Source organism: Phragmites australis, chromosome 24 (genome assembly GCF_958298935.1).
Source record: "Phragmites australis chromosome 24, lpPhrAust1.1, whole genome shotgun sequence".
Taxonomy (NCBI): domain Eukaryota; kingdom Viridiplantae; phylum Streptophyta; class Magnoliopsida; order Poales; family Poaceae; genus Phragmites; species Phragmites australis.
This window is the reverse complement of record NC_084944.1, coordinates 717,194-743,561: the sequence shown is the minus strand read 5'-3', so window position 1 is coordinate 743,561 and position 26,368 is coordinate 717,194. Positions and strand designations below refer to the sequence as shown.

Below are 26,368 nucleotides of genomic sequence, written 5' to 3'. Positions count from 1 at the left end.
AGTTGCCTAATGCTCTAAAACACTTACCTTCAGAACACAAATACATATCACATATATTAACACGCTAACTTTGAAGTAACTACTATATCACATAGTCTAAAATATCCACCTCTGAAATAAATATCGATATTACTTTGCAAACATGCACCTTATTCTTGCACATACAGATACAATAACATGCTTCTTTATATATTTCACACGCTGTGTTCTCATGCATCTTAGCATATTAGCCATTCATATAATTCTTATCAGATTTACACATTTAGCCCTAAGATACTTGCTTCATACTGCAAATCACTAAACTTAACCTTGAAAAACACAGAGACACATCCCATGTATCGAAATAACAGATTTCCAAATAAATAGTAAACTTATTTTGCAGATATACATCTTCTTCTTCCACAAATAGATATCCTAACATACTACTTTACATCTCTTACATACTATACTGTCATGTATCTTATATATTTTCTACCCATATGATTCCCACCAGATTTGCATACATAGCTCTAAAATAGTAGCCTAATGCCCTAGAACACTTACCTTCAAAACACAAATACATACCACATATATTAACACGGTAACTTTGAAGTAACTACTATAACTACTTTACAAATATGCGCTTTACTCTTATAAATACACTCGACTTTCAAATAAATACTACAACTGCTTTGCCAACATACACCCTATTCTTATACATACAGATATACTAATACACTCATTTACATCTTCCACCCACTATGCTGTCATGCATTTTGTCGTATTTTCCATCATATGATTCTTACCGAGTTCACCCACGTATCTCCAAAATACTTGCTTGATGATGCAAAACACTAACCTTTAATTTGCAAAACACAAAAGCACAGCACATACACTGAAATAGTCAACTTTCAAATAAATATTAAAATTACTTTGCAAATATACAGTTTGTTGTTGCACATACAGATATCCTACCACATCACTTTATATTTTTTTTACACGCTATACCGTCATGCATCTTACTGTATTATCCATCCATACCACTCTCACCAAATTCATAGACACATCTATAAAATAATTGCTTGATGATTTAAAACACTTACATTGAATCTGAAACTGCAGGGAAATGCCATTTATGCTGAGATACCCAGTTCTGAAATTGACACTAAAAGCCCATTGATTCAGGAGGGGGGCATCTACATCATCAGCCGTTTTAGAGTATCAAAAGCTAAATCCCTCTATAGGCCAGTTGATGAGCATTTCATGATAGAATTTACTTGCTACACAAAAATAACTCCAGCAAAAGACATGCCAGAAACATTTCCAACATACATCTACAAGCTTACACCTTTTATTGATCTTTCAAAACACGCTGGCGAGAATAGAAATTTCCTAGGTTAACACCATTGCACCTTCTAACTCAATAATTATATTTTTCCACTTCTCAACTAGAAGATTAACACGTGCTGATCTAACACTTGCAGATGTCCTTGCCATAATCACCGAAGTTTCTAGCACCCGCTTGGTCCAACTTCCAAATCAACCAACACCAACCCTAAACAGACATCTTGTCCTTAAAGATCTCAGGTAATCAATATATCTCTGCAATATTACATACTGCTATCTACTACACTCCAACAACCAATATTTTTCAATGTTATCTGCTGATGCTCACAATACCTTAACACACATAATACCAATTAAATTTTATACAAACCTGACCATTTTTTACCCATAGCAATCTTCAAGTTAGACTAACTTTATGGGGGCAGCGAGCCACTGAATTTACCATCGATGACATTTACAATGAAGAAGAAGCTAGGCCAATTGTTATACTCATTGTTGGCAGCCTCATGAAAACCTATGCAGGTAATCATAGCCATAGACATAACAACAACAGCTGCTTCATAATCACACATCACCATTTCTAGCTCCTTTATTTAAATAGGTGAAGAATATTTGAGTGGAAACACTGCATGTCGATGGTATTTTAACCCCGCAATTCCAGAGGCTGAAGACTTCTACAACGCGTAAGCACTACTAAGACTCCTCCACACCAACCCATAACATCCATATTTCGCTCTCTATTTCATTTTTTCTTCCATTCTTACTGTATAATTTACTCATCAGCATTCATATGCAGCCTGCACAATCAACGTCTGTCAATCAGACGTGTCACTGTTCCTGCAGAACAAACAGCACCACTGCAAACAGCACTTTCCCTCGAAGACAAGTGTCTCAGCGACTTGGAGAAAATGGACCCATACGACTTCCCGGTATAAAAAACTCATCCTATCATTCCTGGTGCATATTGACCCATTTATTTTCCCAGCCATAATTCTACCCTCTATCTCTGAATAACAAAGTAAAATCAATTATTCTTTAATTATTACCTGCATCTCCTAACAATCGCTATACAAACTCAATAATAGGATGGTGGATGCCGATGTACTGTTACTATAACCCGTGTACTGCTAACCACCCCATGGTGGTTCCCATCATGCAATAGATGCAGCAGAAGTTGCACACCAGATGGTGATGGCTATAAGTGTAACACATGCTCCTGCACAGGCTACCGGTTCAAGTAAAAACTACTTTCTCCTTCCTTACCATACAACTGCAGCTACACTGACTAATACCCCATACAAATTCACTTACACAGATACAAATTGTGCTTCATCGGAAGTGATGGAACTGCCGAAGCTGAAATGATAGCTTTTGGCGATGTTGGTCGCCGTATTGTGGGCAAGCCTGTCCAACAAGTCTTGCGGACATCAAGATTTGCGAATGACACTCCACCAGATATCGCAGCCATTGTATCCTTAAAATTTGTTTTTGCAATCACTTTAACAGAACAAAGCTACTACAACCCTCAAAAAACATATCAAGTCAACTCTGTGATTACTTCCTATGGAAGACAGCACGCACTTCCACATACAAGAGATGAGCAGCATAAACAACCAGAAACTTCCCTCACACCAGTTCATGCACTCACATACCCAACATCTTCAACCAGCCGTGCAACATCCCGCACAGTGACCTCTCCTATAGATCCTTATGCCACTACACCCAATCCTAGCATACCATCTGGATCCAAAAACATCACTCCATCATCAAAACCAGAATTTCAAAAAGCGGCTACCAAAAACATGCCAGCAGATATTGTAAGACTGCTCTCCCCCTTGTAGCCTATTGAATAGCACATAAACACAACCAGCACCTTTATACTGTGACTGCATACCAATATATATTGAATTTATATTGCAGACCCCTCCACCTTCACTGGAGCATGATGAAACACCGTTGAAGAAAACTGAACTCCCGTAACCATCCATCAACATTGCAAACAAAATAAACACTCTTACTATTCCACTATACAGAATAATAAATGATTATCTCTATGACCACAGGCATGATGTTGCTTCATCAAAACAGCCCACTGCTCAAAAGAGATTATTCCAGGATATTATAGATACTGCAAAGGCAAGCATTCATTGTTCTCCTCTTTACATAATCATTTGTGCATATAAGGCATCATCTTACTGACTCAATTTTACACAAATATACTTTTCTATTTATACAGGAGGACACTACCACTCACAAAAAAACCAAAAGCAACTCTCCTGCAACAGCAACCAGTGCATCAGCCAACCTCACGACACAGTATCAGAATAGACTTTCTTCTACCTTACAATTTATATAACACCATTTACAGTCAATTCTAATATTGATATTGTTACACCATTATATATTCACACAGACCTGCTTCCCAACAAAGCACAAGTGGAGCCACAAAAGTGCCTGATCTTAAAACTCCACGTACACAGAAAAACAAATAATGGAGGTAGCTTCAATCATATATTACTTTTCTATCTATTGCCTCTACAACCATAGCAGAAACTTGCTAATTGTTTCCCTCTCTTCTACCTGCAGGCAGCCAAAAAAACTGACCATATTTTGATTTTGGAACACTACTTGCCTTTTGCCACAGGAACGAATCTGATCTTCTCCCCTTTTGTTTTTGTGATCGTGCCTTTTGAAACTGTGATGACCACGCTGTTAGCACACCAGCCACACCTCCAGAAGAAACAACCTGCTCTGCCCTTTTTCTTTTGCTGAAACTTCCTTTTGCAGCTGTAACAGACCTCTTAGCTCATCCCCCTGTACATACAGAAACTATCAGTCCTCTTTCTATAATATTATATGTACATATATATCTGCTAGAAGACCAAACAAATTGAAGGAGCTAATCCTAACCACGTACTACTACTGTACTCTCTTCATACTGCCTGCTGTGAACAAATAAGAATGAAGCTCCCTGATCTTGCTCATGTATAAATCAACAATGTATATATCAGTATCCATCAACATGTAAACTCTAGATAACCAATATATAAACATATTCAGTGGCATCTCTAACGCTGTTACCTATAATTGCTACCTTTCTCTCAATGTAACTTATCACACTTTTAGTTACTTCAGCCAGTTGTTGAATAACCTCGCATGGGTCCACATCTACCTTGCTTTGTGAACTACAAAGCTCCACTGCAGCTCCTCACTTTGCTTTCAAAGAGCTTCATCAAAAGACAAATTTGCATAAAAACATAACAGCATCTTATTCAACACTATCGTAGTATTCATGCAACAATTACAATTTAAAAGAACATCCTGAACCTTCTTATCCTCCTCGCCAAAAAAAATACTCACATTGGTTCCTCCCAATATAATTACTCCTTTTCTTCTCTCTTCATTTCGCAATTAAAACAAAAATAAAAAACTTGCTCCACAAAACATAATTTTACACTTTACAATACTATTATCGTCCGCGCGCAAGGCGCGCGCAATTCACTAGTTATTATAATATGAAGCTAAAACAAACAGGTCCGTGATACGGTAAATCGTAGCAATGGAGAAGAAAGGATGGACTTGAAGAGGAAGATGAAGGGTTTGGGGTGAAGTTTCAGTCAAGTTCAGGGGCTTCCATGGTTAAATAATTTACAGCAGCTTCCATGGTTTTCCCATAATGGAGAGAGTCACATGAGGGTGCAGTGTTCTTGCTTCTGACGAGTACTACCTTCAAGGTTTCGACTCAGTTTCCTCGGCGCGAACACCAAGGCTGATCTCGTTCGATGATCGCATCTAAAGATGGCCAAATGGGCCGTGCTTATTGGGCCGGCCCGAGGCACGGAACTGTAGGCACGGCCCAGGCACGGCCCGGCCCGAGCCGAGATGGGCCGGGCCGGCACGGCACGAGGCCACGGGCCGTGCCTGGGCCGAGCGCGCGGCACGGCGGGCCGGCACGGCACGGCCCGGCTGAGACGGGCCGGCACGGCACGGCCCGGCCCACGGGCGGCACGGGCACGGCACGGCCCGGCACGGTTGGCCCAGGAGGCACGGCCGGGCCGGGCCGGCACGGCACGCGGCGGCCCATCACGGCACGGCACGGCCCACCGTGCCGGCTCGGCACGCGGCGGCCCACGGCACGGCCGGGCCGGCACGGCACGGCACGGCCCACCGCGGGGGGCACGGCCCGGCCGGCACGTGGGGCACGATGGGCCGGCGGGGGCACGCGGGTTAACGGGTTAAACGGGCCGGGAACGGCCCGTTTAACCCGTTAACCCGATATTTTTGAATTTTATAGCCGTTTTGTGACCGTTTGAGCTCCAAAAAATTCGAAAAAAATTGCAAAAATTACCATTTTTCACCTATAAATAGAGGAGCACCTTGCCCTTCCATTCCACACCAGCAACACCATTTTCTCTCTTGTTTCCTCCTCTCATTCTTGTCTCAAAGTTCGTGAGAATTAGCGATAATTTGGCAAAATTAGTTTGAATTATTGCAAAAAAATCCGAGCAATTCCAAAATCGTCATCCTGCTGATTTGCTATCTTGAAGTTGAAGAAATCTTGGTGATTTTTTTGCATCGTTGTTGAGTCTTATTTTATTATTAGTTTTATTATTTGATTATTTCTAACTCTGAATATTTGCAATTTTTGTAGTGTCATTCGACATTGATCATGGATGCCGGTGATCATGATACATCCATAGATCATGATTTTTTTCTCCAAGGACTCACAGGGGACTACGGCCCCTTTGATACTAGTGCTGCAGGTGATGATGGACCCGACGGTGAACCTCCGGTTGGTTCACATCCAGATCCAGGTGATGCAGCAGGAGTGCCATCGTCAGGCTCTACAAGTGCGCACACATTAGCAAGCAGCGGGTCTAAAAGATCAAGAGCCGGTACTTCCGATGTTTGGCAAGACTTTGAAAGGATCTACAAAGAGAAAGATGGGGTAAGTGTCAGGTATGCTAAGTGTTATATTTGTAAAAATGAATTATCTGCAAAGCCCTCGGGTGGAACGGGGCACTTGAAGAGGCACGCCATAAGTTGCAAGCGAAAGAGTGGAGCAGCCATGAAGCAGACGGTGTTGCAGTACAACCCCGACGGCTCTGTTCATCATTGGGAGTACGACTCTGCCAATGCTCGAAAAGAGCTATGTCGCTTCATTGCAAGAGCGGATCTACCACTCAATATCGGTGAGTCTGCTGCATTTGAAGATTACATTAAGCAAGCTCATAATCCTAGGTTCACGCATGTTTCTAGACAGACAACTAGTAGGGATATGGTAAAATACTACAATACGTGTCGTAGCAAACTTAAAGAAATGTTGCAAACATGTACATTTTCAGTTGCTTTGACCTCGGACATATGGGCAGGTAGGGCTAGAGAGGATTATCTTAGTGTGGTTGCTCATTTTGTTAATAATAATTGGGAATTAGAAAAGAGAATAATAGGTTTTCGCTTGATTGACAACGCGCATACCGGTGAAAATATTGCTGAAAAAATATCTCAAGTAGTTGCAGACTTTGGCCTCACGAATAAAATATTTTCTATCACTTTAGATAATGCCGGTGCAAATTCTAGAGCAATGGATATTCTTACTCCGTTGTTTAGTACTTATGCTGAATCTTTCTTGTTACATCAACGTTGTGCTTGTCATATTATCAATCTTATAGTAAAATTCGGTTTGAAGAGGTTATCGCGATACTTAGAAGATTTTCGTACTGCAATATCTTTTGTGAACTCCTCTAACCAACGAATTGCAGCATATAAACAGTATTGTGTTGCAATAGGTGTGCGTCCACGTAAGTTTGCTCTGGACATGCCGGTGAGATGGAACTCTACTTTCTTGATGCTTAAAAATTTGATACCATATAAGAGCACATTTGGTGTGTTTATTCATACACATTACCATCAGCATGGGGGTCAAACTTTACTCACGGAAGCGCATTGGTATGTTGCTGAAAGGATACTGGAGTTTCTTGAATTTTTTTATGATTCAACTGTGAGTTTATCAGGAGTTTATTATCCAACATCTTGTTTAGTAGTGCATAATATTGTTGAAATTGCTACTCATTTAAACAACTATGAAAATGACAATCTTTTAAGAGATTGTGTAGTTCCTATGAAATCTAAATTCTTAAAGTATTGGAAAGAAATTCCTTTGTTATACGCTTTTGCCTTTATTTTAGATCCTAGAGCTAAAATTGCAGCTTTCTGTAGAGTTCTCGCAATTCTAGGTGATGCTCTTGGCCATGATTATTCTAATTATTATACTAATGTTCGTTCTAAGTTATTCGAAGTTTATAGTAAATATGAAACAAAGTATGGCGGAGTTCGCCTGCAACGACCTCCACTAGCACCCACAACAAGTAAGAAGACGACAACGTGGGGAAAAATATTTGGTGCAGGTTCTTCATCAAGAAGTTCAGACTCTTCGTCACGATCGTCTACGGGCACCGGAATTCCAACATCCGGAGGGGAGCTAACTACCTTCATCGACAGTGACGTTATCAGCCACGAACAAGAAAACTTCAACATACTGCAATGGTGGCATGAGCACAAGACGAATTATCCAGTTCTTTCACTGTTAGCGTGAGATTTGTTAACGGTTCCTGTATCTACAGTTTCTTCTGAGGCTGCCTTCAGTCTTACAGGAAGGATAATCGAAGAGAGAAGAACAAATCTGTCAAGTGAGATGGTTGAAATACTCACCATAGTAAAGGATTGGGAACAAGCTGAAGCACGAATGCAACACACTGCAGAAAATACTGAGCTTGAAGAATCATTCCAAAATTTGTATCTAGATGCTGATGAGAACGTGTAATTTTAATTTTTCTGAGCTAGGTTGTACTCTTTTTTCCTTTGCTAGAAAGGTTTTTAATGAGGCAACCTATCAATAAAGCTCATTTTTAGAATTAATCATGTGCCCCTATTATTTCTAAGTTTTTTTATTCATGTTTTTTGTTTATTTTTTTAAAATACCCCCCGCGGCCCCACCCCCACCTACCTCTCCTCTCATCCCTATAAATACCATCTACTCCATCTCAAACTCCACCCTGCCCACCCATCTCTCTTTTCCTATTTGCTAGCCAAGTAGCCAGTATTCACTTCACATCAAGAAACTAATTCCATATTTCAATTCATGGATCAAGGCGTCGAGAACTCAGGTGTATGGTCTCAAGTGTGGCAACATTTTGAAAAGGTCTTCAAAGAAATTAACGGGGAACAGGTAAGATTTGCTAAGTGTAATATATGCAGTATAGAAATAGGTGCCAGATCTTCACATGGAACGGGACACTTGAGGAAGCATATGAAAAATTGCAAGCAAAATTCTGGGGTTTCTAATGAAACCATGTAATTTTCGGAGCATAATCATTGGTTGTACTCTTTTTTCCTTCTAGTAGAAAGGTTTTTAACGAGGCAACCAATCAATAAAGATGTTATGTATTTATTTTCCATATTTTTTATTGTTTTTTTTGATTTTTTAGCTATTATTTTTGATTTTTTTCCTATTTTTTTGAGTGCTGACGGGCCCAACGTGCCTCCACCGTGCCGGCCGGGCCCGTCGTGCCTTCCCGTGCCGACCGGGCCCGTCGTGCCTTCCCGTGCCGACCTGGCCCGTCGTGCCTCCACCGTGCCGATCGGGCCCGTCGTGCCAAACGGGCCTATCGTGCCTCCACCGTGCCGAACGGGCCCATCGTGCCGAACGGGCCCATCGTGCCGGCCGGGCCCATCGTGCCGACCGTGCCGTGGGCCGGCCCGGCACGGCACGGTGACAGTTGGGCCGTGCTGTGGGCCGACGGCTCGGCACGCGGGCCGGCACGGCACGGCCCGTAACAGTAAATGGGCCAATCGGGCCGTGCCGATTTCGGGCCGTGCCGAGATGGGCCCGTGCCGGGCCGGCCCGATTGGCCCATTTGGCCATCTTTAATCGCATCTGATTTGATGCTGTCTGCAGCACGCAAGGAATATACGATGAAGATTGAATATGCGATGGAACTTCTGAACGGTTTCATGGTGTTTGCTGAACCCTTAGCACCGTCGGATCTTAAGTTTATAAATTAATATAAAGTAATTTAAGTATTTATCTTTAGATTAAAATAGAAATAAAATGTCTCCCTCAAACACCCTCTGTGTATCCACAGCTCTAGCTCATAAATTTTTAAAACAAAAAATACCCCGCCTCAAACACCCTCTGTGTATCCACAACTCTAGCTCATGAATTTTTAAACAAAAAATACCCCGTTTTAAAATTTTTTAAAGTTGTAACTCTGTCAAACATATCATGAATACTCACACTGCATTGAGATTAAAGAAATAGACGTTCTAGAGAGATGGCTATTCCAGTTTGCAAGGGGTGGTTTAATGTTCAGTTTAAGATGCTTTTTCCATCCAGAAAATGTAGCAATAAGTGAGTTGAACCTGGCACAAGAAGTTTAGAGATGAAAAGAGAACATTAGGCCCCTGTTTGACCATGCAAATTTTTCGAGATTCTTTCAGGAATTGAGCTATTTCCTGTCCAAACAGGATCTAAATCTTTGGTACCCATAAATCCGTTTAAAGGACATAAACCTTTAACATTAGTACATAAAAAATGGTTGCAATATTAGATGCTATCATATAGAGCAGGCAAGATGTTCTGCACAGATGGCTCACTTCCAATCAGGGATTAAAATTTCGCCAAAGTTTCTGTAAAATTTTATGAATTTCGGTAATTTCGGTGATGAACGAAATATTTTATTTCGAAAATTTCTTTTACTGACATGGAGAACCCATGAAGAAGAGGACGAAAAATGTTTCACGAATTTCGGTCTTTTCGCCGATGAACGAGAAAAATTATAAAACGAAATTGAAATCCCTGCTTCCAATTTCCAACCGGGAAACCAGAGTTATTCTATCGTGCAAGGTAACTGCAGAATCATTCATCTCTGTGAACGAACCGCTGAGTCGCTGACACTGGCAAAGGATATGCCCTTTCTACGTCTGCAACGATCCTGCAGCCGTGGGTTCGAGTTCTTCAAGCACGGACAGCAGCTTTGGATCCTGAAAATCTTTTATCAGCAAGCTCGCTCCTGCATCATTCAGCGCCTTCTCAGGGTTCCTCGTCGTGAGACCAACCACAGGCACGCCTGCAGCCACACCAGCTCGGATCCCCGACGCAGAGTCCTTGACAAATCAAATGAACACATCATTATTGCCATGGCCAGTCCAGTTACTTGTGACAGAAAAGCTTCAGATATTTGTTATGAAAAGAACCTGCATACTTCAAATATGAAGGTGTGCTCAGGCGATGCGTCGATGAGCTGAAGGGCTTTGAGGTAAGGATCAGGGAACGGCTTGGCCCTGTCGCACTCGCTTCCGATGATGAGCGCCGGGAAGAAGTCGGTGAGCCCAAGAAGCGATAGCATGAGCTCGGCGTTGGCCCTTGGAGCGTTTGTCACCGCTGCGCGCTTCAGGTTGCGGTCTTCTACCCATCTGCATAGATCGTGCAGTCCATCCACAGCCTTCAGCTGTCCTGGTGCCAACCTGTGTAGTTTTCAGCTAGAATCAGGTTTTCAGGAACAGGAAGCATCAAATAAGAAAAACATTGAGATCATGTTCAGTACTTTTGCAAGCCAAAGAATATGAATTTGATGCTTGTACAAAAAAAAACGAGAACACTGAGATTGCGCTAAAATACTAGAGATCTGTAAAATGCAATTGAGTTTGTATACTAGGGGTATTCAGATGTGTCAATCTATCTGCTGTACTGTCATGTATTCAGATTTATTTTTCCGAGAGCATATGTGTTCAAATTGACAAGACCAGATTCCTATGGGACAACTAAACCTGTAAATAATCCAGTTCATCACTTGATATGCTCAATCCTCAGTTTTCTCTCAATTTTCAGCACGGAAACTCTACACACACACTTCCATAGTGTAACCACAGTTGAAACAAAATCATGCTATTATGCTACAGTATGAAGGCGGCAATGGGGTAAGGTGAGTGGACTACTTTCTGAACAACGCTTCCTTGTCATCCATGAACTTCATCGCCTTCTCGTGATCCATGTCCGGGAACAGCGCCCTTGCAAGGTCGTCGTTGTGCCCCCCGCTGATGGTGGCGCTGTAGAACTCCTCGGTGATGGGAACGCCATCATTGAAACCAACCTGCCAGATCGGAGACGCTTGTTGAATCAGACACACTGAATCGCTCAAGCTAGCAAGAACAGTTCGTGTGTGGACAGAGATGCAGCGCACGAACAGAAGCCATGGCAGAGAAAGAATTGAGCGGCATGCACCTGCTGCAGGAGTTCGCGGAAGGCGCAGAAGTGGATGGGGTCGGAGTCGCAGAGGGTGCCGTCGATGTCGAACAGGATGGCTTCCAGCGGCGCCAGCTTCGACAGAGAGCTGCCACTTCGGAGTTGAGACAGAGAGAGATCAGCGTCAGCTTCTCCTGTCACAACAAAGGAGGCAGCCACAAACAAAAGGCAGGGAATGAAGCAAGAGTGTTTCTGTGGCTCACCTGCCGGCCGGCATGGCTGCCGGCGCTGGAGTAGCCGCGCTCATCCTCCAAGAAGTGCAGGTGCGCCTCTTCTTCCTCTCCTCTCTTCCGCTGAAGCCTACACTGTCGCTGGCGCTGGCGCTGGTGCTGCTGGTGCGTGAAGATGGCGCTGATATAGAGAGGAGGCGAGGACGAAACACGAAAGGCAGCATATACGCGATGCCGAATTGGATTCGTCCGTCCACCAGCGGGAGGAGAGGGAGACTGGACAACTTCCCCGTGCTCCCTGTTGGACGATGAATGGCTCAGCCAGCGGCGCTCGGAGATGGCTGATGCAAATGGGACGCGTGAGGCTGCGTACGACGACCGCGGAGGCGTTGGCGGCTTGTGCTCCTCTGCCTCCGGCCGGCCTGTGGCTGTAACAAGTGGCAACGGATGGTCTCTCTGCTGCCGCCGCGTTGCATCACGTTTCCTGGGACCAGGGCGACCAAAAGTCAAATGATCCAGCTTCCAAACAATTGCATGCCTGCTCCGGTTCCAGCACGTTCTCAACATGATCTGCTCTGCAGAAAGATCCTGATTAAGTGCGTCGTCGGTTACGTACCTGAGCTAACTTTTAGACTCAACACCGTAGGTAAACAATTTGTCACCGCCAAGCCCTTGAAAATTGTTTTCGTGCAAGAGTTTAGGTCTTTTGGAAATTTGCAAACAAAATCACAGGAAACGACGCAATTCATATAAACGGACACTCATTCAAGAGGAACACACCATAAAAGCAGGATCAATTCTAGAACACATGAAGAACCTCTTAACAAATGTCTCCACATCGAATGACGTCAACATCCAGTCTCAATTATGACACAAGCACAATGGACACTCATTCCGGTGTGACACTCCGAGGGGTTGATTCTTCCAGAATCCATGTCACTCTAGTAAGATGTAGCAGGCGAATTTTGACATTAGTTCTGTTATAGCAAATAAACAAAGTTACAAAATAGTAATTAATGAATTTTATAGAAGTAGTAAAATAAGAATTAGAGTTAATTTATGGCCATCCAAATAAATAGACAACCAAGTGCACTATTTCTCTCCCTCATTCATTTATATTTCTATTTCGATAAGACAATTGCTTGGTGTCCTTTACCGCGTTGCTGACAGAAGCCTCAAGTTATGAAAAAGAATTACATGTAAGATAGTAACATAGTAGAATAACATGTTCACAATATCTAGGCACTAAGATACTAATATAGTAGAATGGTATGTTCACAGTCGAATTGAAGTTTTATCTAGCTCTAAGTGTGATTTTGGTAATTAATGATAATAACTATGGACTAACAATTATGTTGAGAAATATTAATATGTTGTTCCATATGTGATGCGTGGAGAATTAAGTATGGATTTATTGAGGAATGTTATGTGATCAAGAGAAAGACATCAAGATGAATGAGCTCTAGGTGATACTCGGGTAAGTGATGATAATACCTATAAACTAACAATTATATTAAAAATTGTTAGTATGTTGTTCCGTAGAAGATGTATAAGTGATAAATTATGAATTCATTGAGGAATACCATGAGATCAAAGAGATGCATCAAAGTCATTGAGTTTTAGGTGTTGCTCATAAGAAGAGGAAGAAGCTAAAAAAAAGATTGACAGTAAACGTGAAAGCTAGGTCACTTGTGGAGATCAAGTGACTAAATGTATGAGATTGCCAATTGAGCTTTTATAAACTAACCAAATTATTATGTGCTTGAGTGAGTGGGGTTAGATTCTATATGAAGGCAAGTGTTGAATTAAGATATTCAATATACATAATTGGAAGGGCAAGATCAATACAAGCTTAATGGATAACTTGTATGCTTGATGCTTGCAGTTCGTATTTTGGCGGTGAATCGGATGAAGATGATGTGAAAAAGAGAAGTCTTGCATGGTTGGTGCATGGGAAGCAATCAAGTGAACTTCTTCAAGCTTCCAGAAGATCAAGAAAGGATCGTGATGGGAAGTGAGGATGAACATCATCATCAATCGCAAATGAAGAGCTGATGATAAGCCTAGAAAAAGCATCAGGACTCGGATGATGTGTTCGTCAAGTCCGACAGGATGGTTCAAGGCAAAGGTATTACTAGAATATGCTTTTTAGTTTTGTTCAGTCTCAAGGTGCTTGGTGGGAGACCGGATTATATGATTGATAGCCGTACTATCGAGAGGGGCTACCGGATGTGTAGCTCATATGATATCAAGTGCTAATGCCATATGCTCAGTGCATGGTGGGTGTGTGAGTAGGTCTTGCTCAGTGTGTTGAGGGTATCTAAACGGTTGTTTAGATTTAATCTTTTGTGTGGTTGTCACCTTTGTGCTGGGTGTGCCTTTGTCCATTCTTGTGTGATGTTCAGTGGGCCATGTGGTACATAGTTTAATCGTTGGTGATTAAGCTTAGTAAAATGGGGTAGAAATGTCCAAATTGGTTTCGGTAATATTCCTATATTTGCCAATGTGTTTGAGATCAAGCAATCAATTGGGATGCGTAACCTTTTGAATAAGCTTTTCGTAGAGTCCAAGATCACCGAAATCAGACATCAGGTTCAAAAGTTATCGTTATTTTTCGGAGTGTCAGCTGTGCTGATCGGATCTTTCGATGTGAGTATCAGAAGTTCCGATCCAAGTTCTGATGGTTAGATCGGAAGTTCCGATGTGTCGGAACCTTCGGTTTTCAGAAATATGGTGTTCTCGGGTTTGAGTTAGTTTTGGATCAGATATTCCAACCTATATATCGAAAGTTCTTATGTGTGCTTTTTAATAGGTTTGGGTGTGCTCTATGTACCAGATATGACCGTTGGGATTCATAGGACCAGAAGTTCCAATCAGTGTAGAATATGTTCAACAACTAGTTTTTAGAGTTTGAGTATTTATACCCCCTGCCCTCCTTGTGTGGGGCCAAGTCTATGGAGGGGTTCGAAGTTGTTTTGCTGGTGCTTGCAAATGCTTGAGAGGTGTTAGAACTTGATGTTCCACCTTTGAGTACTCTCTTATTCTCTCTTGGGTTGATTTGTGATATCAAAGCCTTTTGTAGCTTAGTGAAGATAGAGAGAGGTGTGAGGTGTGTGGTGCCTTAGTAGCCCACAGTTGGCGTGTTGGTTGCGTGTGTTGAGAACTTAGCTTAGTTTAAAGCATGCATCCGGGAGTTTGTTACTCTTGAAAAACACTGTCTCTTATACGGTTTAGTGGTGGATTACCGGTGATCTTCTCAAGTGAAGATTGTGAGGAGACCCAAAAGTGGTAGCGGAACTCATCATCTCTGGAGTGGATAAAGAGTTGGTCATATTAAAGACGAAGAGTGTATTATGCAACCTTGTGAGGAAAAAGGTTGAAAGAGACTCAACTCAAGTTTGATCAAGCTTCCTCAACGGAGACGTAGTATATCGGTGGATATACGAACATCGGTAACAAATCGTTTGTCTCTGTATCTTTTTACTCTTGGGCATTACATTGATTTAATTGGTTGTATGCTTATATGTATGTACCTTGAATTAATTTTGTGATATTCAATGTAGCTGTTTTTACCTGTATCAAAATATCTGATCAGTAGGATTAGAACATCCGATTGGCCTTGAATCTGAATATCCGATCAGTAGGATCAGAACTTTCGATTGGGGTTTTTTTTTGCATATCTGGATAGAATTGAATAATCTGTATCACCTTAGGATTATAATCTTTTATATTTGTTTAGGGTGATTGTGCACTAGTTGAGCTTAGCATATTTAGTTTTTTCACTTTTGAAAATCCGTTAGTTTATTTCTGCTGTTAGTTTAGGCTAACTATTCAAAAAGGGGACAATTTTTTTAAAACACCTATTTACCCCCTCTAGATGACATCAATGTCGTTTCAAGGATGTAATATACAAAGTATGCTCTAAAATCTGTCCTCGCTTTGGGTAGATCCCCCTATGCGTCCCAAGTCTGGGTGCCCTAGACCCTATTCTCTCACATGGTCTGCTAAGTACGTGAGAGGATTTGGTGGGGCAATTGTCCACAAAGGATGACCACTGGGAGCAGGCATTGCGTACTCATACTATGACAGTTACGTCGGTACGAGAGGTGTGTCGCCTAAGTGGGATTGGCTAATCACGTCGTGCGTACCACCCAAGTGGATGCATGCATCATTGTTGAGGTATAGATTGTGTCACAAGGAGCGCTCGATGAACCCAACCGCATCCTCATCACCCATGTCGGCGAACTCTGCACGTGCATTATGAAGTAATACATGTTAACACAACATGTAACCATGAAGTGCAAAATATATTATTTATGGAATTATCTAGGTAAATGGGAGGGTTGCGTGACGATGAGCCCCAACATCTACGTAAAGGGGAGGGAGCACCATGATGACCCCAACATTTGCGTATAAGGGAGGTAGCCACAACGATAGCCCAAACATCTGTGTAAAGGGGAGGGGCGTGACGATGGGCCACTGACCTCTGTGTAAAAAGTCCTGGAGGAATTGGTGCCGAGCTGTAGAGGCAGCATCTCTCTTTCCTTCCATCCTCTCCAGCAGGGCTTCGCAGATCCCCTATTTCCCTCCCCTCCTCTCCTCTCAGGAAGGGCTTCGCCGCTACCCCTCCTCTCCTTTTCTTTTGTTTCCTTCCTCCCCTCTCCCCTCCTCTTCTTTTCTTTTTCCCTTCATCCCCTCTCCTATACTCTTCTTTTATTTTCTTTTTTCCTTCCTCCCTCCTCTCTCCTCTTCTTTTCTTCTTTTTAGTTCCCCTCTCCTCATCTCTCTACTCTTAGCGAGTCATCTCAGCAAAGGAAAGTGATGTCTTAGCTATCTGGGTGCGCGTGGCTTTTATAGCCTAGTCTCCCGTCCTTCCAATGGGCTAGAGGTACTGCATAGTCGATGTTGCAACAGGGCCTGCCACTTTCTGCTCGTTAGAAGGGCAGGAGATAGGTGGGCGCTACGCAACACTGTGGGGCCTGCCACTCCTTGCCCATTGGAAGGGCAAGAGATTGGTACACTTTGGTGGCATCCGAGGATGCCATGGTAGCATGTCACTGTGACGTCATCCCATCCTTATATTTGGTGGGAAGAAAAATCGCCTAAGCAGAGAGTGATTTTTTATCTTCCCGTCTGTCCAGTGGGTGATTTTTACTTTCCACTCACTGAACTGACAGGAGGAGTCTAGTTTTGTCAAAATTGAAAACGGAATCATAGATTTGCAATTTAGTTTTTTAGGAAATATAAAATAACGCGGCAGAAGAAGTGGGGCTCAATCAGGCCTCGAAAAGTCGACTCGAGCAGAATAGGAGGCCCACGCAGCCCACGAAGCAAGCAAGCAACCCCATCCGCACAAAAATCTCGCGACGACCCCCTCGCACTCTCTCGCACGCGCCGGCATGGCGACTCTCGTGCGGTGGCATCCACCACCACCAACAGCCGCGGCCGCCGCTCCAGCTGCTCGCCCCCTTGTGGGGCCCGCCCGCCGGCGGCCGCGCCGGGCCGCGACGGTGGTCACCCCCCGCGCGTTCGGCCGCGCCGACTTCGACGGCTTCGCGAGGCGCGCGTGGCGGGGCGCCAACGCTGGGGCCGAGCGGCTCGCCTTCGAGGCCCGCCAGGCCGCGCAGCGGCTGGACGGGAGGTTCGCGATCTTGCGGAGGCTCTCCGAAGCCTCCCGCGCCGCCCGGGTGCGCGCCGCGGAGATCGACGCCGAGCTCGGCATCGGGCGGTGGTGGCGCTCCTTCTCTGTCGACTTCTCCCGCAACTGGCCAAGGGTTCCGATTCTCTACACTCCCTCAACATTTCCAGCTATATATTGACCTCCTGTCGCTCTAGGTTCTGATTAATTTGGATTTTGTTGTGCAGTATCGCAGGGAGCTGAATGACTTCATGGCCACTCCTATTGGGAGAACTTTATCTGTGAGTTCACTGATAGCTTAAATTCACTCGGATTAACTTGCTAACGTAGCTGTAGTTTCAGTGATTAACACTAGGTCATACAGATCATAGCTTAGATTCTTGTGGCATTTTGGTGATGTGCTACTGCTTACTAGCTCATTTCATATATCCCATCTGATGATGAATACACCTTTGCTCCGTGATCTAGCTCCTAGGTTTTGATTTAGTTCAGGAATATTTCGTGTTGTTACAACAGTATGTGTGCAATCAAGAACAAGTGGACAACAAATTCGCAGCCTTGCGATGATCAGTTTGATTGAGGGTTACTGGTACCCATCTTTGGGAGCTCTAAATTTCTTTGTATAGTTAGATGCCTGTGTAAATCGCAACATCATCATAAGAAGTATGTTTGATAAAAAGCTGCAAGAAATTTGCCATAACACAGACGTTAACTGTTCTGGGCCTAAAGTCTAGGAAATGGATCCTTGTAACTTTGGTGCGCAAACTCGAGTATTGCTTTAACTAACATATACCAGTACCATTCTGTTTAAGATCAGAATACTATTTATCATAGTGCTATTATGTTTTAAGATTAGAATATTATGTATCATAGTTATACATTTGACAGTTCTGTTACAAACAAAATATGTCATTTTCAGTATCCGATGTTTCTAACTATCCTTTTTATGCAGACACTATTTTTCCTTTGGCTTGCACTGTCAGGGTGGCTATTCAGAATTTTCATTTTCAGTACATTTGTGCTGCCTTTCGCTGCCCCTCTTCTCCTTGGGACCTTTGCTAACAGGGTTGCCATTGAGGTAACAACACACCTGTCTTTCTGAATTTAATCTGTTATTGTGCACTTCTTTCTTCACTGACTCACTTTAAAGGAGTCAGTCGCAGCAGGTTGCATGCGTGATCATGCTTTATATGCTTGCGAAGAAGTGTTAGAAAAATTCTCCAATCATCTTGCATTTTTGTTTCCGTGCTTTAAACTTTTGTTAGCTATTGTGTCTGTACTGACAACATGTGGAGTTAGAGTTTTGACCTACCTCTGAACATACTGATATTTGATTTGGATTTCTCGCTTCCCTGGCACTTAAGAGAGCTGTTGAACTTGAATGCAAATGGGATACCACATTTAGCCATTGGATGTGTAGCATAGAGTTTAATTATGTCGTTGGTCACAGCTCACTCTTAATTTGGGCTTGTTGTATGGTTTTTTTCAATGATTGAAGTAACCATATCTGCATCAACATGACCTTGGCCATTGTTACACAATTGCAGCATGACTATTCATAATGTCCTTGGTAGTAGTCAACTAGAAGCCGAGTATGATTTGAAGATACTAGTTTTCACTAGTTACTGATGTAACTGGTTTCATTTCCAGGGAACATGCCCAGCATGCAAAAGGCGGTTTGTGGGCTACCGTAACCAAGTCATTCGGTGCATGAATTGCCAAAACATTGTATGGCAACCAAATAACAGGTCCTCCGGAGGTGCTAGGAGTTCAAGAAGCTCAGAACCTGATGTAATTGACGTGGAATACGAGGAGAAGTAAGAACATTTTGTCCCACCCTGCATTGCACATCAAGGTGTTAGACTCAGGCTGCACACTTGTGAGCTGTTTGTAGATTTGGCTCCTTCGGTATCTGTGCTGTACATTATGTGTTCTTTATTTGGAATAAAACAAAATTTTGGTGTTGCACGTTATGAGATGATGTTTGCCTGTTTGGCATGTGGTGCCTTTCTACTTTACATTCTAGCGTAACCACAATTCTTGTTGTAGCATTGATGTTGAATTGTCGAATTGTAATTGTAATTGTAAAGTATGCAAGTATCACTTGAGTAACCATACTTAGAAGAAACTCTGTACACACACACAAAAAAAATCAGCAGAACACCAATTTGCACACCATGTTGATGTTGTTGATCAAAAGTTAAAACCAGGACAGTCTTTCACATGAAACGAATGAAGTGGTTTGGGTTTCAGCTCTTACCAGTTATCATCGATTGCCAAACATAAGATAGTTTATCTGGTCGATGCCGATATCAGCAATGGGCTCGATTGGCTTCTCTGCTCCCGTCCCACGAGCTGACGGCGTCGAGCGTTCCCGGGCATATCCGCATATTCATCTGAGATAGTAAGAAGGAACGGGGCACGTCTCGTCAGTGAGAAGCATCAGAGGCGAGGAGGAGCGACGGCGCCGCCAGCGCCCAGCACCTACGTCGCAGCGTTCTCAGTCTCTCAACCAGCGTTCACAAATTCGATAGATCCTGAAAACCACTGGTCGGTAACAATACAGTAATTTAGCGGAATGCGGTAGAATCTAGTTGAATTTTGTCAAACATTTTAATATTTTTGAATTATGAATTTAAGTTTGATCGATAACTACTCGATTTCTAAATACGGTGCAGATCGAATTAATCGGTAACCACGATAATCAAACAGTTACCGTCCTATTTTCGAACCCTGCTCTCAACCCGTGGGGTGCACTACTCTACTAACTCAGTAGAGCGAATCCGTCGTGAATTCGTGAAGAAAATGTGCCGTGCAGGCTGACTTGCTCGGGTAGTAGGCGATGCCGAGGGAACGCAGCCACGGCGCCGGCGCGTACGCCCACGGCGGCGATGGATCCCGCAAAGCCGTACGCCTCCGAGGACCCGTCGCGAGCGGAGCCGGGAGAGGCTGTGGGAATGGATGGGACCGGGACGGAGAAGGCGGCGACCCAACTGAAGATATCTACTAAATACAACTGTAATACAGGGGTGTTCTTTATAAGAGAGAAAACCGAGTAATTTTGGAATCCAACAACTAGCATTTCTTTGCATGTGACTTGTGTTTTAGATGGAACGATCAATCAATTTCAACACTAAATTCCATCTGAAGTACGGTTGCCTGGGACCTCCGGGCCACTTGGCTTTGATAAAACTCCGTCAAATTCACAGGTTTGACAACTTTATAATCTACCACCGTGTACCTGAACTGTGACCAAACACATTGGCACCTGAATGGAGTACTCTAATTGGCAGAACCAGACTAAGATAAGTATTCCAGCAGCAAAATTTGATATCTGAATACATGATCCTAAAATTTAAGGAGAAGTACAATCAACCAGTAGAACCATCAGCAAATTGTGCGCTTGATCACTAGACCTATTATGCAAAGCAACGGCGATTAACTTAAACACGATGGCAAACCAAGAAAAACTCAGCAGATACTATCATATGCCTTTCACTCCTGGTCCAGGTCGAATGCAAGAACTTCTTCAGTGACATCCACCACCTCCTCAACCTCAACCTCCTTGGCCTCGTACTCTTCCTCCTCGTCGCTGGCCTCCCCATCTCTGAGCTCCATCCTGTATGCTCGCTCCTCCTCATGCATCTGCTTCCACTTGGCGACCCATGCGTCCCATTCTTCTTGGAGCTGCGTCCGCCTCTTGCGCTCCTGCTCGCTCAGCTGGTTGAACGCATCCTGATCCTCTTGTTCGTACTTCTTGCTGTACTTCTTAAGGTTCCTCGAGATCTCCTCTTCCTTCTCAGGAGTCAGCAGCGATGGCGGTCTCGGGCGCCATATGAACTGTACCATTCAGTTCACGCAAAAGACAAAACGTTAAAACAAAGGGCAATCATATAGCATGGAAACATGTCCAAAAGAGCAAGTGAGATTGAACATTTACCTGATAGAAATGATCCTTCGACACCTTGTAAAGGTGCTTGCCATTGAAGGACCATATTTGAAAACCATTCTCCATCTCATGGACTGAGGTAACAGCAGTCGCAAGATATCTGAACGAAAACAGTTGCAAAATCATTTCAGATACATTAAATTACAAGGGATTACAGGTACCGAAGACACGGTATAATTATTGACTGTTTTGCCTAAATTAGAATTTCATGCATATAATGCTAAGGTGCAAGGTTTTTTGAGTTAACAAAAACATTTAATGATTTCTCCATGCCTAAGACTTGATTTTACCAATTTGACATAATTATAGTAACACCAGTGTCACTAAGTCGAATCAACAAATTTCTAAACCCAGTGATTGGCTCACCTTCCAGTAGGATCCCACATGATGTCAGTCGCCATAAAATGCTCTCCTGTTGCCATGGTCTCAAGCTCATCAACATTGTAGAACTCCAACTGTCCGTTGAAACCCTTCAACCCAGCAAGGACAATGAAACGCCCAGCAGGAGACCAGTACAATGCATTAGCTTGCTTGGACTTGAGAGTTGTGAGCTTGGACACACGGCTAGTGTTATTGGCTGTTCGCATGGTGTAGAAGCTAACATCAGGCCTAGGGCCATCACCATGAATGACAGCAAAGCGATGGCCTTTAGGCTCCCAGGCAAATGCAATGATCTTGTCATTCTTGTTCTCAAGTTCAAGGACCTCAATTGGGATGTCTCTTTCCTTTATTCTAAACAGCTCAAACCCAGTGTAGGTGCTCTTCTTTGTTTTTGTGTATCTATCAACCTGGACGGCAAGATATTCGCCACCGTTCTGCCAGTACATCTTGCAATCACTGACACTGAAAAGGTTTTTCTGCCGCACCTCCTCCTTGCCAGGAATTTGCACAAGACTCACCTTTTCAATAGAAAGAAAAAGTTTAGCCTTCCCCATTAAATATTGAACAAACATCGTAAAAGAAGTTCAGATTTCTGCTCACCCTTGCAGGCTGATTTCCGCCACCCATTTCAGGAACAAACAGGGATATAATAGGATCAGTGGGAGACCAGCTGAAGTCCACTACATTTTCTATCTTCAAGGACTTCTTATCAAGAAGGGAGAATGTATCAGTTTCATAGACAGATATAACATTCTTCCCAAGCCTCGCAAAATATTTATCATCCTTTCCACCGCCCCACCTTTGAGCACATAAAAATATAGTAAGCGTCACTCTGGGACAACTTAACAAAACATTGTGCACTAATTAACAAATGCAACACTGGCGTTTTCACCTGAAGATAGGCCATGAAACACCAGAAACGCCAGTATTCCCGCCAGTAGTAAATTCATCAGCACTTCCCTTAAAATCTCGCATCACTTTCCCAGTCCTTATATCAAAGATATTTAGGACAACCCTCTACAAGATTAAGAATGGAAGTCAGAAAAGGAAAAACTATTTCCTCGGAAAGAAAATGAAAGGAAAGCTATGAGCAGAGAAATAAATCTGTGACAGTTTCTTACATGTGTGTCTCTAGGGTTGCTGGGCTCATGGCTACTGTATGTGATCAAATACCTCTCACCAGGAGAGAAGTCAATCATTTTCACCTGTTACGAGCCACCGTCAGCGAGGGCATTAAATACTGGGTAGAATTTAGCGTGGTACAAACCAGTACCTGCGGATGAGCGAAACGCATTAAGCGCTCAAAGCCATCTTCACCGCCCCACACCTGCGCTCCCTGCCGATGAACTGTTGCCAGGTATGTTCCAAGAGGGGACCATTGAATGAAACTATCCGTCCAGTACTGACAAGAAAATGAAGTAAAAGGATAAGTACATACATGGGACTTGTTTCTAGTTAGGGAACTTTTTTTTTAATCAACTGTAGCAAGAAGTAAATGCAAGAAAATACAAGTACCTGCTTTTGATACACAAGCTCAGGTGTCAACTTCCTTGCATCATTCCAGTAAACTTCTGTGACTGTACCAGCACGGATGACAAATTGATCTCGCGCCTTCTCGTCAGTTAGCCACTTCAGAAGATTTTCCTGCGGCGCAAAGATGCGATATTAAAATATTAAGCAAGGCTGCATGACAAATCTTTTAAGCATTAAAAAGAAGTAGGCTTCCAGGGAGTAGAGAGGAAAAAGACTTACTCCGGGAGTGTATGGCTTAATTTCAGCAGGCGTCCATGTATCAGGAACTTTCATGTACTTATCAAAGTCATCAAACATATTAACTGCGAAGACGTGAGACTTGTCGAGTTTGTACCCATTGGTTTTCTCCCTGGCAAGTTCAGCTTCCTGGCAAGATGTAAAACAAAGATACATATCATTTAACTGCTATGAAGAAGACTTTTTTCTCTTTCAATCGTCTAAAATGGGCAAGAATAATTTGATGGAAATCAAAATGATTATAGAGGGAGGTAAAACAAACATGATGGTGGAAAAATAACGTTGTTCCAGTTATCATAACATTTTCTTAAATGTTTGTTTATACAGTATTCCAAAAGCATATGCACTGCATCCCAAAATGCAGGCAGTGTGAAAATGTTCCAATATGAAAATTATTCACTTGTATGTTTGGATAAAACAACCCTCACTAAGGCATCACTCAAACTATACAAATGGCAGCTAGGGCCTATGGATGAGTTGCAAAGGCAACAAAATCAAGCTATTGCTTCATTGAACTGCAACAGACAACAAGCAAACTACCTGAGGGGTATTATACTCAATGAAGCAGTAGCCATATGTCTTCTTCGTCTCTGGGTTTACAGGCATCCAAAGACCATTTTCTTTTATCACACCAATCTGGCTGTAGATCTTGCGTATGACGTTCTCAAGCTTCTCAAACTTTTCTGGAGGAACAACCGGCAGATTGTCCACGGCAATAATGTTGGATAAACCCATTTCAAGTTCTGGAGGTTCCTCATCCCGAAGTACCTCCTCGTCATCACTGTGTAAATTTATGATCAATCAGCAACAGAAAAGGCAAATCAAAGTCCGCAGACTTAGTTTCATGGTGTGGTACCAAATAAACATAGTATCCTAACAAGATTGATATTACTTTCATTGACTGCCAATCTGATTAACCTTTACGTAACTAGCGTACTATTTCATGGACTATGCTAGACTCCACAAAACGAGTAGCGTATAACTATAGTAGCACTGTATTAAACCAGAAGAGACCAATACATCTGCCCAAACCAATAGTCCAGCACAAATGTTTGCGGATGTGCACAATAAATTAACACTACATTGTTAGACACGGTACTAGATTCTTTTTCTGTTAGGCACACTCAATCACGTCAAATGAGACAGGTGGACAATTAACACCACAAAACATATAAATCTACAACAGATTTTGCTACTGCAACACAACTAACACACAAGTGCTAGTCCAACTGCGCCAAGAACAGATCAATCCCGCCGGTTAAGCTAAGAAAAAAAACTCAAATCTAGCCATCAACTACCACTGGAACCTACGACATAAACACAGTAATATTGCACGAAATCTACAATTCCAACCGCAGAGGCTTGCATCTAGATGAAACAAAATTAGAGCAACCAAGGCGGACAAATACTACAAGCGCGACGAGCTAGTGTTTGGGACAGATTCGGAGGCAGCGTGAGGAGGCGCGTGAGGTTACCTGAGGATACCGAAGTCCTCGCCGGCGGGGAGGGTGATAGAGTCCAGATCGACGGAGGAGAGGTCCACTCCGAGCTCCCGCGCCCGCGCCTCGATGCCTTCCATGGAGATTGCAAGCGCCATCTTCTCCTACATACACCTCAAATCCTCCGCGAGAACGAGAGGGGGGATGCCCTACTGCCCGCGCGGTGTGGCGGCGGTGAGGGGAGAAGCGGCGGCGCGCGAGGAGGCGAGGGTAGGATCGATGGAGCTGGGGTTTTGGTTGGAATCGCGACTCCTCTATTCTTATGACTCTAAACTGGCAGGTGGGCCCGAGAGAGGATCTCTCATTCTTGAGAAAGTTCAATAAAACCCCTTCTAGTTTTGCATTTTGCAAGTTATAAATTCGTGAAACCACTCCTATCCTCTTCCAAAAATACAATGGCTTAGAATCCGTTATATCTTCCTCTTACTCTACTCTTATCTAATAAAATTCTTTAAATTTAAATAATATATTTATTTTTTCATTCACTCTCATCCTACAGCATTCTCATCTTGCTACTAGCTACATATATGAGACACATCTTACTAATTAATATAAATAAAAATAGAAGTGAACTAGTAGATAATCTTTTTTTTCGAATCTCATCTGAAATCAAAGTATAGCATCGCTCCCGACATATTCAATCGATAACGCTCTTATATCATATTCATATATCTATACCTTAAATTTATGTTTAACATTACCGTATCTTATATTTATATTTTAATTGCAACGCACGGGTACTTATCTATTCTAGTTCTATGAATGTCCTTCAATAGTCCTCTTTGTTTGAAAATAGGAACATTGCATTCATTCGATAACGCTCTCATATCATATTCATATATCTATACTTAAATTTATGTTTAACATTACCGTATCTTATATTTATATTTTAATTGTAACGCACGGGTACTTATCTATTCTAGTTCTATGAATGTCCTTCAATAGCCCTCTTTGTTTGAAAATAGGAACATTGCATGCATAAGAGTGAAGATTTGAAATCAGTCGATGCATGCACCTGGAATCAAATGAGTTCAAGCCTAGGATGTATGAAATGTGGCCGAAGCGGCCAAGACATTGCTAGACGTCTTTGTACGCAAGAACAATGACTTTGTGGCTTTGCTGCAAGTTAGCATGAGAACATCTCGATTATGACCGTGGAAGAGCTTTTGTTGGTGGTGTAATTGCCCTTTAATCACGTCTAATATTTTACTGCCCGTTGATTCTGTCCTTTCAATGCAAATCGTGATGCCTACATTGTGTTGCATTTTGTTTGTTTTTTTTAAGGATATAGTGTTGCATTTGATGTTATATTCACTCTATTCGGTTGCATAG

At 42.7% G+C, this 26,368-nt stretch overlaps 4 protein-coding genes and 1 long non-coding RNA gene across 8 annotated transcripts; 3 read left to right on the top strand and 2 right to left on the bottom strand.

Annotated features, from left to right (window-relative positions):
• The first annotated feature begins 1,839 nt into the window (after nt 1–1,839).
• LOC133906997 (uncharacterized) lies at nt 1,840–3,463 on the top strand. Of its 2 annotated transcripts, XR_009907892.1 has the most exons (4): nt 1,840–2,009; nt 2,123–2,255; nt 2,412–3,302; nt 3,390–3,463. It is a non-coding gene; the product is annotated as an uncharacterized LOC133906997 (long non-coding RNA). The 2 variants fall into 2 exon arrangements; XR_009907891.1 differs by lacking the exon at nt 3,390–3,463 and having other exon boundaries at nt 2,412–3,325.
• Nucleotides 3,464–5,638: 2,175 nt separating this feature from the next.
• Nucleotides 5,639–7,941, top strand: LOC133907332 (uncharacterized). Its single transcript, XM_062349350.1, has 2 exons — nt 5,639–6,518; nt 7,734–7,941. Exons 1-2 carry the CDS (start codon nt 5,996–5,998, stop codon nt 7,919–7,921), a joined length of 711 nt encoding a protein of 236 aa, XP_062205334.1. The 5' UTR covers nt 5,639–5,995; the 3' UTR covers nt 7,922–7,941.
• A 2,163-nt stretch (nt 7,942–10,104) lies between these two features.
• LOC133907330 (haloacid dehalogenase-like hydrolase domain-containing protein Sgpp) lies at nt 10,105–12,260 on the bottom strand. 3 transcript variants are annotated; one of them, XM_062349348.1, is made up of 5 exons: nt 11,833–12,260; nt 11,609–11,717; nt 11,323–11,477; nt 10,590–10,851; nt 10,105–10,491 (listed from the first exon to the last, which is right to left on the bottom strand). In XM_062349348.1, the coding sequence occupies exons 1-5, from the start codon at nt 12,021–12,023 to the stop codon at nt 10,303–10,305; spliced, it is 906 nt and encodes a 301-aa protein (XP_062205332.1). In that variant the 5' UTR covers nt 12,024–12,260; the 3' UTR covers nt 10,105–10,302. The 3 variants fall into 3 exon arrangements, with proteins under 3 accessions (XP_062205332.1, XP_062205333.1, XP_062205331.1); XM_062349349.1 differs by having other exon boundaries at nt 10,582–10,851; nt 11,609–11,723; nt 11,833–12,255; XM_062349347.1 differs by having other exon boundaries at nt 11,609–11,723; nt 11,833–12,255.
• Nucleotides 12,261–17,128: 4,868 nt separating this feature from the next.
• Nucleotides 17,129–19,410, top strand: LOC133907834 (uncharacterized). Its single transcript, XM_062349928.1, has 4 exons — nt 17,129–17,573; nt 17,665–17,718; nt 18,390–18,515; nt 19,088–19,410. Exons 1-4 carry the CDS (start codon nt 17,199–17,201, stop codon nt 19,256–19,258), a joined length of 726 nt encoding a protein of 241 aa, XP_062205912.1. The 5' UTR covers nt 17,129–17,198; the 3' UTR covers nt 19,259–19,410.
• A 1,313-nt stretch (nt 19,411–20,723) lies between these two features.
• Nucleotides 20,724–25,282, bottom strand: LOC133907339 (eukaryotic translation initiation factor 3 subunit B-like). The gene is made up of 11 exons (XM_062349361.1): nt 25,013–25,282; nt 24,078–24,318; nt 23,520–23,666; nt 23,283–23,411; nt 23,041–23,169; nt 22,889–22,972; nt 22,660–22,784; nt 22,368–22,566; nt 21,753–22,285; nt 21,378–21,486; nt 20,724–21,277 (listed from the first exon to the last, which is right to left on the bottom strand). Exons 1-11 carry the CDS (start codon nt 25,132–25,134, stop codon nt 20,933–20,935), a joined length of 2,163 nt encoding a protein of 720 aa, XP_062205345.1. The 5' UTR covers nt 25,135–25,282; the 3' UTR covers nt 20,724–20,932.
• Between the last annotated feature and the right edge of the window lie 1,086 nt (nt 25,283–26,368).

Bases quoted from the DNA above. Each gene is read 5' to 3' on its own strand.
- LOC133907339 (XM_062349361.1), bottom strand. From the start codon at position 25,134: ATGGCGCTTGCAATCTCCATGGAAGGCATCGAGGCGCGGGCGCGGGAG. The intron at 23,412-23,519 runs GTAAGTCTTTTT...TTTGCGCCGCAG, and splicing joins TTAAGCCATACACTCCCGGA to GAAAATCTTCTGAAGTGGCT. The intron at 22,973-23,040 runs GTACTGGTTTGT...GGCTCGTAACAG, and splicing joins TGCGTTTCGCTCATCCGCAG to GTGAAAATGATTGACTTCTC.
- LOC133907834 (XM_062349928.1), top strand. From the start codon at position 17,199: ATGGCGACTCTCGTGCGGTGGCATCCACCACCACCAACAGCCGCGGCC. The intron at 17,574-17,664 runs GTTCCGATTCTC...TTTGTTGTGCAG, and splicing joins TCTCCCGCAACTGGCCAAGG to TATCGCAGGGAGCTGAATGA. The intron at 18,516-19,087 runs GTAACAACACAC...TTTCATTTCCAG, and splicing joins CTAACAGGGTTGCCATTGAG to GGAACATGCCCAGCATGCAA.
- LOC133907330 (XM_062349347.1), bottom strand. From the start codon at position 12,023: ATGCTGCCTTTCGTGTTTCGTCCTCGCCTCCTCTCTATATCAGCGCCA. The intron at 11,724-11,832 runs GTGAGCCACAGA...TCAACTCCGAAG, and splicing joins GCAGCCATGCCGGCCGGCAG to TGGCAGCTCTCTGTCGAAGC. The intron at 10,852-11,322 runs GTAGTCCACTCA...AAAACTACACAG, and splicing joins AAGGAAGCGTTGTTCAGAAA to GTTGGCACCAGGACAGCTGA.
- LOC133907332 (XM_062349350.1), top strand. From the start codon at position 5,996: ATGGATGCCGGTGATCATGATACATCCATAGATCATGATTTTTTTCTC. The intron at 6,519-7,733 runs GTGAGTCTGCTG...TATTTGGTGCAG, and splicing joins GGATCTACCACTCAATATCG to GTTCTTCATCAAGAAGTTCA.